The 15,105-nt window shown below is 43.9% G+C and overlaps 1 protein-coding gene across 1 annotated transcript in view; it reads right to left on the bottom strand.

Annotated features, from left to right (window-relative positions):
- Positions 1-15,105, bottom strand: part of plekhh3 (pleckstrin homology, MyTH4 and FERM domain containing H3) — a 30,726-nt gene that overhangs the window by 6,077 nt on the left and 9,544 nt on the right. Inside the window, exons 3-7 of the mRNA XM_076085333.1 lie at positions 11,765-11,859; positions 7,257-7,439; positions 4,716-4,873; positions 2,813-2,936; positions 1,875-2,172 (exon numbers count right to left, since the gene is read on the bottom strand). Coding sequence (XP_075941448.1) covers positions 1,875-2,172; positions 2,813-2,936; positions 4,716-4,873; positions 7,257-7,439; positions 11,765-11,859 — 858 coding nt within the window. The remainder of the gene's footprint in view (positions 1-1,874; positions 2,173-2,812; positions 2,937-4,715; positions 4,874-7,256; positions 7,440-11,764; positions 11,860-15,105) is intronic.

Genomic DNA, 15,105 nt, shown 5'->3' on the forward strand with positions numbered 1-15,105 from the left:
TATACTTCCTAGATATTTGCCAGCAAAAATGATATTCAATACTTAAGAGAGAACTTGTTAGTGCTCGCGATGTTAACAGCGATTCAAAGTCTGTAAAGTGTTACGCTGCGATTATGGACTTTGCGTCATCCTATTAATTCAACCGAGTTCTTTATTTTCTTTGAGCTGGCAATGCTCGAGAGTCAATGAGGCGAGGAATGACAAATGTTCTCACTTCAGCTCTTAGGACTTAAAAAAAGGCTCAACGTCCCTCAATCCTTCAAAGAAAAGGAAAACGGCAAAGAAAACATGTTTGACTTTGGGCAGCGCACGAAACAGGAAAAGGTGTTTCCGCTCCTGTGAATCGGAGCGACCCGCCACTTCCTCCCAGTGGAGTGTCCAGGAGTGGTAGGTGAGTGTGTGTGTGTGTGTGTGTGCTGTTGTTTTAAAAAGAGGGGACTCGAAGGCAGCGGACACAACACACTCCAACCTGGAGCCTGAAGTGTCACACACTTCTGCGCAGTGTGAAAGGTGTTAAATACAACCTGACGGAGTTATGAGCTCAGCCCTGTGTAAACAAAGGGAAAATAGGAAGGAAACAATCATACTACGACCGTCTCAAAAAACACAAAACAGAGGACAGAGAGAGGGGAGCAAGAGGGCCTCAAACATTCTGCCAGACATCATTCCCTCCAATGTCCCGCTCTCTCATAACTATATGCCCACAGGGTGGGATTTACCCTGCTGAAACACAATTAGGAATGTTCCACTGGGCCTGCGTGATCCTTCCTATACCCTCCTGTCTTCACCCCTCTCTGCTCTTTCCTCCTTTCTTGCCCCCTCCTCCGCTTTCTTTCTTCTGGCCAGTTCTCTCTGACAGCAGACATTCCCTGGGGGGGTTTTCTCAAGGGTCTGGGGGAGTGGAGGAGGGGTTTTCTGGGCTCACTTCCCAGCTCCAGTCTTAGTTCTGCCCAGCTGCAGCCTCAGCACAGATCCACAGAGCGAGAGAGTGCGTGAGAACGATGGCAATACGCATCAAAACACACAAGGCAGCGAGTTCCACGGTGTCATTATGAATCGCCATCGCATGCAACCGTTATATTAGCTAGAGGGCGATACCCATTACAGACATATAGATAGAACATTTTAGTGGTTTGATGGTATGGCGTAAGACGTAAGCGTGAGATTAGCACCGTTAATAACTTAGATTAGCATGCATGACAGAGGGGCTAATTCAGACCTGTAAATCCAGCCCTAACACACTGGATCTGTCTGGAACACACTAACAATGTGAAGGCATATCACGCTACTATATCTAAACTGGTGATCTGTGGTGCTGGCGCCTGCTTTTTGTCCACCGTCTAGACCCCGTGCTTTCCCTGCTACTACACGCTTACTGGTTTACCCAGCATTCAACCTGTTCCTCCTCATAACTAACAGCTGATTCCTGGGCTGATGGAGTATTCTCATGGGACTGGGATTGCATCGTGTTGCTACAACTTGACTTGGATCACGATCATGCAAAATCATTTTCATTAATATAAAAAACAAAACAAAAAAAAAACAACACCGCAATATTCCAACTGACGTTTCTATTTCTTTGAACTGAAGGATTCACTGTAGTGTTTTTCCACCTGTCGCCTTCAACAAGTCATGTTTCCCATTGGGGTAAATCAGAGCCAGCAAAAACAAGAACATTTTCCATTTTTAATTACAAGTAGGAGATGATGTAACCAGCTTTCCCCAGGATTCATCTATGCAAAATCCAACCTAAAACTTTCTCTGAAAAAAACTGAAGACATAAGCTGTAGCCAGTTATTGATTGCAATACTTACAAACATTAACGTCAACTGTATTACCTACTCAAAATTCGAGGATGCCTTTTAGTAGCTCACCTCTTGAGGTGGAATCGCAGGTACTTGAGCACAGTGAGCCCAGGCAGGAAGGTGCAGCTCATGCAGGTGAGAAGCTGCCAGTAGCGGAGGTGTGCGGCAGTGTGCGGGGCAGGAGTGTAGCTGGTCTGCTTCACTAGCTGGCAGTAGACCTCGTCGCGGAGAGGCCGCAGGTCCAGGCAGGTCTGCAGCACGCCCTGGATGATGGGAACCGGCTCCCGTGCCGACTCCAGCTGCTGCAGGCAGTTGAAGAGCTTCACGGCCTCCTCACGCACCGAGCCGTAGCCTTTCCCACTGTGGTCTGGAGAGAAGAGAAGCAGTGCAACATTGTCTTATACTCTGATTGGATTTTTCTTTCCTTCATTTTTCCTTTTTTAAAATATTTTGTTGTGTAAACATTAAGTTGCAGCAGACGTTTAAGCTATAATATATTACATAATATAAGATTGTATTACATAGTAGTAAATGTGTTTTTTTTTATCTTTGTGTTTTGTGGTGTGCCCCTGTTTGCACTTGTTTTACTGAAACAGCCAAGCAGAAAGCAGAGAGGTCCTGCATTGCATTGTGCTAAAAGCTGCCTCTGGGCAATTCAAACAGAACAGTTATTACACATATTTTCAAATGGCAATAAAAGCCTTGAACGGTTACAGAAAAGGGTTGCTAACTGGATATACACACAGGCTTGAGTGGCCCGTTTCAGCTAGATAGCATAAATAACTGTTCATTTAGTCTTACAACAGCGTCAAGGAAGACTCAACCATCCCCTCTGAGATCTAAACCCACTTCAATTGCACTTAGTTGCCTGTAAAAGTAAAAATAATAAAATAAAAAAAAATGAAGTACTGATATGTATCAATACTTCAATCATTTTTGACAACACTAGTGCAACTTCAGACATGCTAGCCATGATAATACCTGATGGGTACATGTTAGCTACTTACATGTGTGCTCCAGGCTGCCGTAAGGGAAGGGCAGCAGAGGAGCGTACAGGGGGCACTGGGTGTACTTCAAGATGGGATTGTGCTGGTAGATGTGCTCCACTACCTCGGGGTTGAACTTATTCTCCTAAAGCACACAAGTAAAAAAAATAATAAAATGTGACGATAACATCAATAGACACAGTAAAAATAAAAAAAAAACGAACTTTCATCTGCACTCAATATGCCTGCAGCCAACCTGGAAGCAAGTCAGTGAGCGGGTGATTGAGCATGTGTGTGTGTCTGTCTGTCCGGGGTGACTGGGGTCGATTTGACCAGGGTCACAATTCAGCTCTGGCAACTTTCAAAGCTGCATGAATGTCAAGTGATGACCCAGCAAACCGCACCAGCACGACTGACACGTTATATTTTATCTGCTGGTGTCAATGAGTTCAGTGTGCGTGTTTGTGTCTTTCGTTGCCTATGTGGATAGATGCCTTCCAGCGGTACAGATGGCCTCCATGCTTACTGCCCTCTAGCACCTGTTGCTCATTAGTAACGTTGCCACTGCTCTGGATCTCTTCTGTCTCTGCACACCCTCAAACCAGCCGCCCTTTCTCTCTGGCTACAAGACAAGCCCGCTTACCTCCCCCTTCTTAGTGGGGTAAAGTTGACACATTCTTCTGAAGTGTTTGGTGCACAATAGTGACAGGCTTGTCTGTTTGAAATGTGAGAATGAGATGCTGCCCTGTAGATCTTGTGTAGCTGGATACAGCACAACATCACAGATGAAATACTTACACTGTACGTACATGGTTAGGCCCATAGACCCTTTAGTCTTCTCCTGACACATGCAGTAGTTTGACAGTGAGGGATATTTACAACAGACATTTCAGGTAGGCTTATAATTTCACACTTTGTTTGTCCTTTGCCTCTTAAATATGGTGTGAGATTCACGACAGGGCAGTTCTTCTCCATTTCTCTCTCTTTCACACATGGCCTCAGGCTGAAGGTTTAAGGCTAACACTGCAATCCCTGCTCTCCCTTGTGTCTGTGGTTGGAACATGAATCTATATTTTAAAAAGATAAGAGAGCAGTCCTGTTCACACAAAGCCTCTCCTGTTCATTCTCTCTTTGATTTTTTTGCAGCAGCAGTTCTAATCTCACACTCAAAGAGGGGAAATATACCTCGCCTATTAGAGAAAGTGTGCCTTTGTGTCAAGGTGGGGGAGTAAGAACGCAACAGACTGAGAGACCGATGACGAGACTTCAGGTGGGGAAAAGCAAAACAATGAATGAGGTGCACTTTAAAAGCAGGCCCACCAAATTACCAACTTGGCCCCTTCCTGGCAAAGCACACGGGCAGACGGAGGCAAGCAGATTAACCACTTTCTTTGAGATTAGAGACTCTCGTTGGGAGATTACTGAGACAGGAGGCCAGGCAAAGGACCGCTTATCTGTCCCTTCTGCTTCACGCCAAGCCCTCCTCCAACCTCCTCATGTCAAAACTGCCCCTCTCTTCTCCTCAGGGGCTGCAAGTCCAGTCATCCGTGTGCTCAATAAGATTCCAGCATGCTGTGTTCTCTAGCAACCGCTGGTCTAAATGCACTTCACTCTCCTTCCATGTGAGAAGGTAAAGCAAAAAACGCATCCTTCTCAAATCCCACTAATCAAACTGTTCTGAGCATCCAAGCAAGCGGAACTAACTTTATCTTGAAATGACCTCTCTGGTTCAGGTCTGTTCTTACGTCCTGTCCCGGTGTGGTGGAATTAAGATGAGATCATTCAAAAGAGAAAAGGCAAGCAGGGGAAACTTTGGACTTCAGGGCTAATGAGGCCGTGTGGCTTCCATGGTGACAGAACAGAGGGGGAAGCAACAGCAACTGTATGTGTATGTTTTTTTGTGTGTGTGTGTTGCGTGGCCCACCTCGACGTCTCGAATCAGGAGCTGTGTTGGTGTTTCCACTGGTGCTTTGGTATCAATGATCTTCTGGATGGCACATGCCCAGTGCACAGCCTCGTTGAAGTGCTTGGTGTACAGCCTGTAGCAGTGCTTCCGCCCATAAACTGTGATGCTCCAGTGGCCTGGAAGAAACGCGGACACACACACACAAAAACGGAGACATTTTATATGATTGCCACTTGAAATTCAACCTTGCACTTCATCCGAAAATGTTAAGTAAATGGGGAAGAGAACAGTGTCTCTGCATGGGACACCCCGCATATCTCGTGTGAATCCCTCTTCCCTCACTTCCTCTCTCGGTTTCATTGAGGACCAAAGGTCAGCCTGAGAGGAACCTCAGACCATGCCATCACCAAACAAAATCAGATATTCCATCGATGAGCGAGAACACAAGTGTCACACCCCTCAGTGATGCTCTTCTTGGACAAAAAGTGAAAAAATACGCACTTCCTCCTTGTGCAGAGGAAGTATTAGATGCAACCCTGGCAGCCCACAGCTGTTATCAGCCTTTCCTGCTACGTGACTTGGCACCACACGCGTCTTTGTTTAAGTTCTTAATTTGAGGTACAAACCTCAAATTAAGAGGTTTGACAACTGAGATTATAACATGGTGATATTGCCATTGCCAACTATGAACCTGTTTGGTGCACTTAAACTAACTCGGTACACTTTCAATGATGCCAGAGATAGAACCCTTAAGGCACACGTGTCAAACTCAAGGCCCAATTTATAAATTGGACTTGAAAATAAAAGTATCCCCATGGTCGAAATTATGAGATAGAAAGTTGAAATTATGAGATAGCATGTTGTCTGTGTACCGACATTAAAACTATCACAACAGGTGGACAGGAGAGGGAACAGCCCGTAAAGAGGTTTTCCAACAAGTGACTGAGTTGAAAAAGATCGACAAATAATCCCAAAATGTCCACGAAGAGAAAAATTGATGCAGAAGGAAGAAAATGTAATTTAAGATGGGAAAGCGAATACATGTTTGTGCTTGAAGGAGAAAAACGGGTCTGTCTTCAGTGTTATGATGCGTGTCGGTGATGAAAGATACAATTCACGTCGGTATTTTGACACCAAACACGGAGCTAAATTTAGCCTCCAAGAAAAACATAAAATTTTCCAAGAATTAAAAGGCAGAGTGCAATCACAGCAGAATATATTTACAGAAGCTACAGCCCAGTGCTGCTAAAGGTATGTGAGCAGGTGAGCTCCGACCAGATACAGACTTTTACAAATGTCAGTTTGTGAAGAAACACCATCGCAGACCGAGTTCAGGAACTAGCAGCAATCTAACAACACAGCTAGCTAAGAGACGAGATACATCATCTATCAATGTTTGTAAGAGGCTCAAGGCAGACCTGACTGTCAGTGAGGAGCTCTTGGATGTAGCTGCCATGCACGGGACGACGGCAGGGAGGGACATTAGTGATGCAGAGAGGTGACAAAAATAGCTTTGAACAAAGTCAATGTAATAACTTGTGTTTGATGATATTTGTATTTGTTATTTTCTTTAAAAGTTTGATCTTTGATAGAGTAATGTGGGTTTCTTAAACCTAAATTAAAATGATTTATGTTATAATAACAGAAATGTGCATAAATATCATTTTACATTTATATAACTGCATGTACAATATTTTTACACTTGAATAAACAATAATCAAAAGCAGAGACAGTTATTTAACAATATGTTAGGAGTAGTTACAGTTATACAGTCTTACAGTTACAACCGGCCCTTTGAGGGAAACCATGATGCTGATGTGGCCCGGAGTGAAAATGAGTTTGACACCCCTGCCTTAAGGGGAACTACTATTTTATGGTAAGAACCTGAAAATACACAGAGGAAGTAAATGCCTTGTGCAACTTTCTCAGTGATTTAGGAGGAACATAAAGTTATTCCTAATCGTGCTTGTGACAAAACCACTATTGAAAGGGCACTTCTGTCCAGAAAAGTCCCCTGGCATATTCAGTTAGTAAAAACTGTGTTTGGGTTTCGGTTCATACAATGGTTTGGACAGTTTAAGCGGTTTGGGGAAATCGGCAGGACATAATCCCCTCCATTGATGGGCAGGCAGACAAACGTAGAGAGAGGACGACGTGTTTGAGTAATACAGCTTTGAAGAAAAGTCAAGTCATCCCTGTGTCTCTTCCCGCACAGAAAATCGTTTCCTCTATATTCTCTATGTCTCTTTCATCCCAGAAAGGGAAGGGGGAAGCCCCCGGGGATTACTCAGATGTGAGGTTTCTAGACCAACCTTGAGCCACATCTTGGACCAAACACAGCTGGGGCTTCCCAAACTTACTCACGAATACAGCACTCATGGTTAAGGGAAAGGGAACCACATGAAGTCGCTTACATATAAAATTAAAAAAAAAAAAACCTGGACAATTTAAAGAAATGTCTATGATCACTACAACGCATTAACACAGGTCCTACTGGACTCTACAACCATACATGAGCGTGAGTCAGCTATGCATCAGCCCGACCTGAGTGCTCCTCACCTGTTTGCTTGTACGTCTGCTTGTCTGGCCAGATGACAGAGCAGAGGCTGGTGAGGACCAGCGTGCCCAGTCTGCGGGCTCCTTTCTCTGGTCCGCTGTAGTAGTCGAGGGAGTCCTGGCTCAGCGCAAACCAGTGCCGACGCTGCTTGATCCAGTTTCCTCGCACCTCTCGCAACAGCCACCCTATAAATAAGATACACACATGTATCATATTGACAAGTCAACTTCCACAATGAAATAACACAGTGGCTCTTGCGTGATTATTTCATTGATTCGTCGAATAACAGAAAATTAATCGGCATGTTTTTTGATCATTAGATTCATAGTTTGAGTAAATGTCAAAACCAAAATGTCAAACGTTTGATGGTTTCAAATTCTTGCCATAGATTATAATGAAATATTTTTGTGTTCTGGACTGTTAGATACAAGACCTTATTTAGATATTTGAACCTTGGGCTCTAGACATTGGACATCGTGATCGCCGTTTTTCACTGTTTTATGATCTTTTGTAGAGAAAACAACTAATCGAGAAAATAACTGGCAGATTAATCAACTAACTTGCAGCTCTATATGGCTGCATGTACATCACTTAAAATACTTTTTACCAAACGTTACTGTGAGAAATATACTTCACATTCTTAATTTAACTAACTTATTGCATTTATTTCCACCTGCTTTGAGTGTCTTTTCCCATTTTCCCAGCAGTGACCGCAAAATGACTCACACAGAGAGAGCAACTTCAATCTCTGCTCAGGTAAACATTACTCCACTATATCTTCACATAGCAAATAGTCGTTTGCTTCCATAGTAATGCTCTGAATTTCAAATATAGCACCTTTAACCCATACTTCTGGCACGCCCTCTACTATGCCTTCAGACAAAGCCTTATGTACACATTAACTGCACACCAGGACAAGCATTTCCCTTGAAAGGTCTGGGTGGTAGGTGGGCTAGTCATGGAGCTGCTAAACCAGTACTGCCACACCATGTCTTCACTAAGAATAATCCCCAAGGCATGTAATTGGCCATAATGTTTTCAGCAGTCTGTATGAGAGTGCCTTGTTGGGGTAAATACTAGGGGATAAAAATACAGCCAGCTAATGGCATAGGCATTAAAGCCTGCATGCAGCCAACATAATTACCACTTTAGAGGTTGACAGAGTGAGAAAAGGAGAGAGAGAGAGAGAGAGAGAGGGAGAGAGAGAGAGAGAGAGAGAGATGTACTGGAACAGTGTGACAGAGAGGGAGACAAAGAGAGTAAAGCAGACATGCCTTCAGCCAGCTCACAGGCATGCCCATTGGTCTTGCCAGGCCCGGCTCCAATATGCAAGACTGTTGTGTTCCCAAAGTCCTGAGGGTTTGGAAAGACTGCAACAGCCCAGATTCACTGCTCGACAGCAGTGAACTTCTTACCCCCCCCCCCCCTCAGCTATGTGTGCAAATCGTTCCTAATAAATATGTAATCTCTGAGCAGATAAATAAACTAGTTTGGAAGAGGTCTGTCCAGATGCCGTCCGGAGAGAAACAAGAGAGAGGAGGATTGAACTGGTACGGGGTCACAGTTCATCCAGAGGGCGAGGGGAGAGGCTGGCAGAGGGCATAAGCAGGCAGAGAGGGACTATCTGCAGGGGCAGGGCACTGCTATACACTGACAGTACGCCATTTGTTGGGTGGCTGCATGTGTGTTAATATAGTTCGTGGATGCATATTTGAGAAACAATTAGGCAATGTACATTCAGCTTCCTACCCTGTGAAAACGACAATGACGCCACTGCCAGCGTCACAGCTTCCTCTGTGTGGTTAGCAAGCTGTGCGCCACCTGTCAGACGGCGCTCACTTCGTCTGCTTCTTTCTTTCCTCTGCTCTCACTTACTTCTTATGTACTTTCATCTCCCCCATTTCTCTTCTCTCCCTGTTTTCGTCCTTGCCTCAAATAGGTTTTCCCGGGCAGTGCAAATCCTCCATTGCCTCACTGCTACTCCAAAATAAAAAATAAAGAGAGAGGGGGGGGGGGGGGCAAAGGCTCAGCCTCTCAGGCTACGTTTCCTGTTTAAGAATGCTTCTATATGATATAAGTGGAAAGTTTGAACCCACCCAATATAGCCTAAAGCAAAACCCCTGAAGGTATTTAACACCACATCAGAGGGGCAAAGCATCAAAACCCACCGTGAAACGGATAAATAAAAACCATGAGGTAAGTTGGGCTGAGCTTGTTGACAGACTGGATGTGTGACGGGGGAGGCAGACAAGCTGACTGGGGGAGAGACATGGAGAGACGGGCATGCCTGCTACCTTGACGCCTCTGTCACAGACATGGGACGTCCAACAGATGCTGCTCTTTTTTGGGAACTTTAAACAGTGCGATAAGGAAAGGCAAAAAAAAAAAAAAAAAGAAAGAGAGGGAGAGAGGAGCACAGTCCCCTGTACACCTCTCTCCCATGGTCTCCCATCTGGATCCCATCTCTGTGGCCGGCTAATGTCTCCCCTGGGGGCCACGGCTCACATTTAATTTGTTTCATTTGTGACCCCTGACCCCAAATGCCCTGCCCCCTCAAACACAGATTGTGCAAACAATCTCTTTACTGCAAACCTCCTGTCACACTCCGAGTACTGAATGCTTGTTCCATTCATTTTTTATATGACATTCTAATGAAATATAAACATCGCAAATAAAAAGTCACCTCACTTCAAAGTTCAATTCTAAAATGTGATCAATGTGCAAAGCCACATGCATATATATGTATGCAGGCGTTTCACTGATAACTTATTTAGCAACATCAAAGTAACTATTTCACTTCAGGCAAACATGTTCCTCTTTAAACTCTAAACTTTCAGGTCGGCCCCTGAACTAAAACCCTTAACTTTAGCTTGTTTTAAGGTTTTGTAAATACAGTTTAAAAATCAGACAGAATTTCAGACAGTATGTACCTTTACCTTGTATGTACAGTATGTACCTTTACCTTGTATGTACAGTATGTACCTTTACCTTGTATGTACAGTATGTACCTTTACCTTGCCCTGTCAAAGTTTTTACATTAATAGTGGTGACAACCAAACATTATTAGGTCTGCTAATGTTGTCAGCTGGATCTTTATAAAATGATATACTGGAATTTAACATTTGCCTTTAACATATTATGAATTATAAATTGGACCTGAACTTTCATTTGTTTTGTACAAGAAACTGTTGACTAAACTTTGCTTCCCCTTTTGGATCAAACGGAGCATGAGAATCTCTGCCTCGTAAAACAAGCAGCTTATTTTAACTGTTGATCATCAAGGGTATGTCGATAAACCGTTGTCTTCTTAAGCATCTTTTCCTGGAAGCACTCCGTGGCTTTTACAACTCATCCTACCATCATTGATCCATATCTGCAATGTTTGTGGCCTATTTTAGATACTGGGTCCTATTAACCCCTATGTAGCCTCAGGATGTCCTGCTGAAAAAAAAGAAAACTTTAATGGAGGAACTGTTGAAAACATATCCTTGTGCACAGAAAAGAGAGGGATTATCTAACGCCCTGAGATGTTGTGGTGGCTGTAATATTGTGGTCAGTTGAAGGCTGAATCCCAAGTGACACTGTAGTCAATGGCCCATGGAAAATAGCTGTCCACTTCTTTTTGGAGGGAAACTATTCTCCTCAAAGAGTGAGACAGGGACAGAGAGGGGACAGCAGTGAGGGAGGGGCACTAGCCATGAGCGCATAGTAACTGCTGTCAGAATTAGGCAATCTGACTAACGCCATCCCAAACAGGACGTAACTTATCCAACTGCTGGCATTTTACTGCTGCCTTTCAGAAGCAGGCCAAGAAAAAAAAAAAAAAAAAAGAATAAATTCACACAGAAATATCCTATGAGATCATTCCTCAAAAGCACCAGACAGACACCCAAGATGGCGCTCCTGATGCCAGTAGCATTCCCTTCATGAAGACACAGAGGGACGAGGGGAGAGTGGGAGCAGCTGTGCCACATGTGGTCGGAGAGGAGCCGGCTTCAGGGCGACAGCCCGGCACGTAGCAATAACAGTACTTATTAGGAGATTATTAGGGTAATGAAATATATACTATAATTAATGTACACAACCAGGCCCTGCAAGGACCTCATTTATTAACTGAGGGATAAAGTAATAGTCTTAAATGTTTAGTCTGTGAAGTGTAAAAAGAAAATAAATGCTTCCAAGAGCCAAAGCTGATGTCTTCAAATTGTATGTTTTGTCAAACCAACAGTCGCAAGGATATTTGATTTGCATTAATATATATATATATATATATATATATATATATATATATATATATATATATATATATATATATTGCATTTAAGAAGCTGGCACCACTGAATGTTTAGCATTTTTGCAAGAATAGTTAATTGCTAATCAAGATTTTCTGTCGATTGACTGATTAATCCACTTATTGTTTCAGCTGTATGTCTCCCCACAACTGAACATGGCAGGCAGATGCGTTCAGGCGATGGAAGACCAGAGTGATGGTGGTGTCAATGTGACTCACCTTTGACAAGCAGTTCAGGCTCTTCCTCCAGGCCCATCTTATTCCTCTCGATGATCAGACTCTTCATCTCTGCAGACACCCCTGAGACAGTGTGCCTGTGGAGAGGAGTAGAAAGAGAATGTAAATAACTCTGCTTCCCTCCCAACTGAAGTCTTCCCCTGGCTACTCCCTCCCATTGGATAGCTAATTGGCTCGGAGACACACAGTTGGCTGTGAACCCCACACCCCCCCATGTGACACTGTGCCAACTACAAGCCTCTCTGATACTCTTAGGTGGGGGGGGGGGGGTCACACAGGGGGGACTGGAAGAAGTTCCATGAATATCTGTCCTCCAGCGTTCTCCCAGTTTCCCTCTCGAGCAGCACGCAAGCACACAAACACACACTGATGCATACCACGCCGCTGTGGACAGCTCGTCTCTCTTTTATCACTTTGGCCGCCGCGCAGAGCGAGCGACTGAAAATAAACGTGACAGAGCGACGCCGGCCTGACTCCCAGCCAGCCAGCTCTCACCGGTCAGAGGAAGGTTCAAGAGGTCACAGCCTTGGATAGTTAAAAACCAGAAACATCAAAAAGATCTGTAAATCTGTTGAACCGCTGTCCTTTCTTTCTCCGTTTAGTGCCTCACTAACATCTGCAGCTACCTCCATATACAATGATGCTTCAACATCTGGTCAGGCAAGGCTGTGGACTGATTCAGACTCTGTTATCTCAGGACAAGGCCCATGTAAAGTCTATTAGAGTGTTTGTAGGTTTTATCTCTCTTCCTTTATTTATCTGACTGCTCGTTAATTTTCTCCATTTCCTGCGTCTAATTAGCATGTGAGGTACAAGTGACAAACCCCTCCTTCCTTCCTTCCTTCCTGTCCTGCTGGGATCATTGCTTAGGAAATGAATCAAGCCCTCCCTCCCAGGGACATTTGGCCTCCTGTTACCTACTCCTTCGCCAGCTGATTTACGTCCTTATTGATCCGATAATTCCGGAAGGTTCCTCCTCACGGAAGCCAGCAATAATCAATGAGTCCAAATATAGCCTTATCTTTTTTTGGCTCTGCTTACATGACATGCAGAAGCCATTTCCTTTCACTGTGTGCGCTGACCTGATCCCATCTATACTATGGTTTATCATGTTGACCTCTGTGACATTACACAGCGCTTATGCTTGAATGCATGCAATGTATTAAGTGTATTTGCTGTTGAAGATCCTAACCGATTGGCATCGGTTCCAAATTTAGGCCAATGTTCAGACACGGTGAAACTCGATATTGTGGGCCAGGTTTTCTGTATGTGAATGTGAACTGGTTCAGGGTGTCACATTATACTCAGTAAGGTGGTATAACTAAGCCGGCTCGCCTGCAGCAGCAGCAGCCTATGGGGACCTCCGACCCTGCATCAACACACCCCACTAATAGGCATTCAAATAAACGCAGATATGTGACGACGTCTCTTATTTGAGGTTGTTATAAAAAAAAAAAAAACCTGCTACATAACGGAGATGTACACGCAGAGAAAATCTAAACGTAGCCCAAATGAGAGAGGAACTTGATCTATAGAAAAACTATGCCTCAAGTGGAGAATATAGCCTGCTGTGCAGGTGTTTATGTTCCTTGGATTATTGCTATTGTCTGGGATGGGCTTGCATCCAAAATGTCAAGAGTAATAAAAAAAACAATCCTTTTAGCAATGAAGCATACTAATAGCACACGGCTTTTTTTGATTTAGAAACGCTTAAACCAGCAGTCTTACAGAAAATAAAGAGGTGACTTCCAAATTTACAGTTTATTGAAGGTCATGTGGTACACATGGCTATGCATCCTGGGGGAATATTCTTTGAGAAATGAAACTTGGCTCTCATGTGTGCAGATTTCTAAGAATTATAGGCTTTTGCCATTCCGCTGAACAGACCTTAACTAACCTGCCCCCAGCTTCAGTGCTTCTTTTAGGCCACGTACAGAAGGAGGAGGGAATGAAATACAGATTTTGACCTTTAGCAGCATGAACTAGCCTGACCTTCAATACAATGCTGCCTGAGCAGAGCCAGTTTGATCATTGTGCTCAGAACCAGCCTAATGTTGATGTGGGGGCCTTTGCATCTCCACAGCTGTCCAGCAGCCCTAAAACATCCACCTCCACTCAGCAGCCCCCCTCCACACCAGCCTCCCATGCTACCGCCCCCACATTCCCAGAAGCCCCAGCAAAGGCCGTGACGGTGGGGCCTTTAGTGGGCAACTTCCTGTGGAGTGCAGGAAACAATTTGACATGGGGATTAGACAGCACGGAGAATAGAGCTCTCTCACAGAGAGGAAGAGACAGAGAGAGAGGGATAAGTCATGAAAAGTAGAGCCAGAAAAGAAGAAAGGAATATCTCCCAAAAGTAAAACCAAATAAAAGTGACTCGTACATTTACATCCTGTGCAGTTGTGCGAGCGTAAATGTCCTACAGCCGCTTTACAGAAGTGAGAGACTGTATGGTGCAAAGCAAATGAGGCCCTTTTTTATTGTGTGATATGCGGCGGAAGAGCCATCATCAATGGCCCACTGTTGTATACAGTAGCTTCAGGTATTGCTGGAATAAGTTCCTCTTTTCTCTTTTGCAAACCTTAATCTCTCATTGTCAAGCATGCTGCATGTTGATAGTAGGTACAACATTGTCATGCTATCCCAATAAAACTATTAAGTAATATTGATCTGCCAAAGTGACTAATAAAATACATGAGGTCACCAAATCCCAAGTACTTAAAAGAGTGATAAAGGTGTATGTTGTCCCGCCCTAACAGGTGCGACAAAATCAACAGTAGAATAGTAGAGAAGTCAGTCAAATACAGTCTGTACACGCCCACACAGTGCTAACAAGAGCTACAACAGGTATAAGCACCAGTGCGGCTGTCAAGTTAGGCAGTAAGCGTTGTTTAATTGTTGAAAGCAGAATTTTCAATTATCAAAAATATCTTAGTGCTCTGCTCGCTTATGCTATGTTTGTTGAAATACAATTGCAAAACTGTTCACACCAGCCTAAGTACGTAATTCCAAATCGGAGATATCCGACATGAACAATATCTCCCCCTTGTTGATAAGAACTATAGTACTGTAAACAAACCGTTGGCAAAATGTCTGCTAAGCCTTCATAGCAGACAGTTACAATAACACTAATACAACTGATTCAACTAGGGCGGCAACTCCCTTGCAACTCTTTCAAATGTCAGAAAATAGTGAAAAATGCCAGCTTGGGTTTCCCTTAGCTTTGTTTTGTGTGACCAACAGTCCAACGCCCAAAGATATTCAGTTAGAATCTTCACATTTAAGAAAGTGGAAGAAGCAAATGCACAAAAGCAGCTAACGCT

The sequence above is a fragment of the Anarhichas minor genome, unplaced genomic scaffold, assembly GCF_050575085.1.
Source record: "Anarhichas minor isolate MPS153535 unplaced genomic scaffold, ASM5057508v1 ptg000007l, whole genome shotgun sequence".
Classification (NCBI taxonomy): domain Eukaryota; kingdom Metazoa; phylum Chordata; class Actinopteri; order Perciformes; family Anarhichadidae; genus Anarhichas; species Anarhichas minor.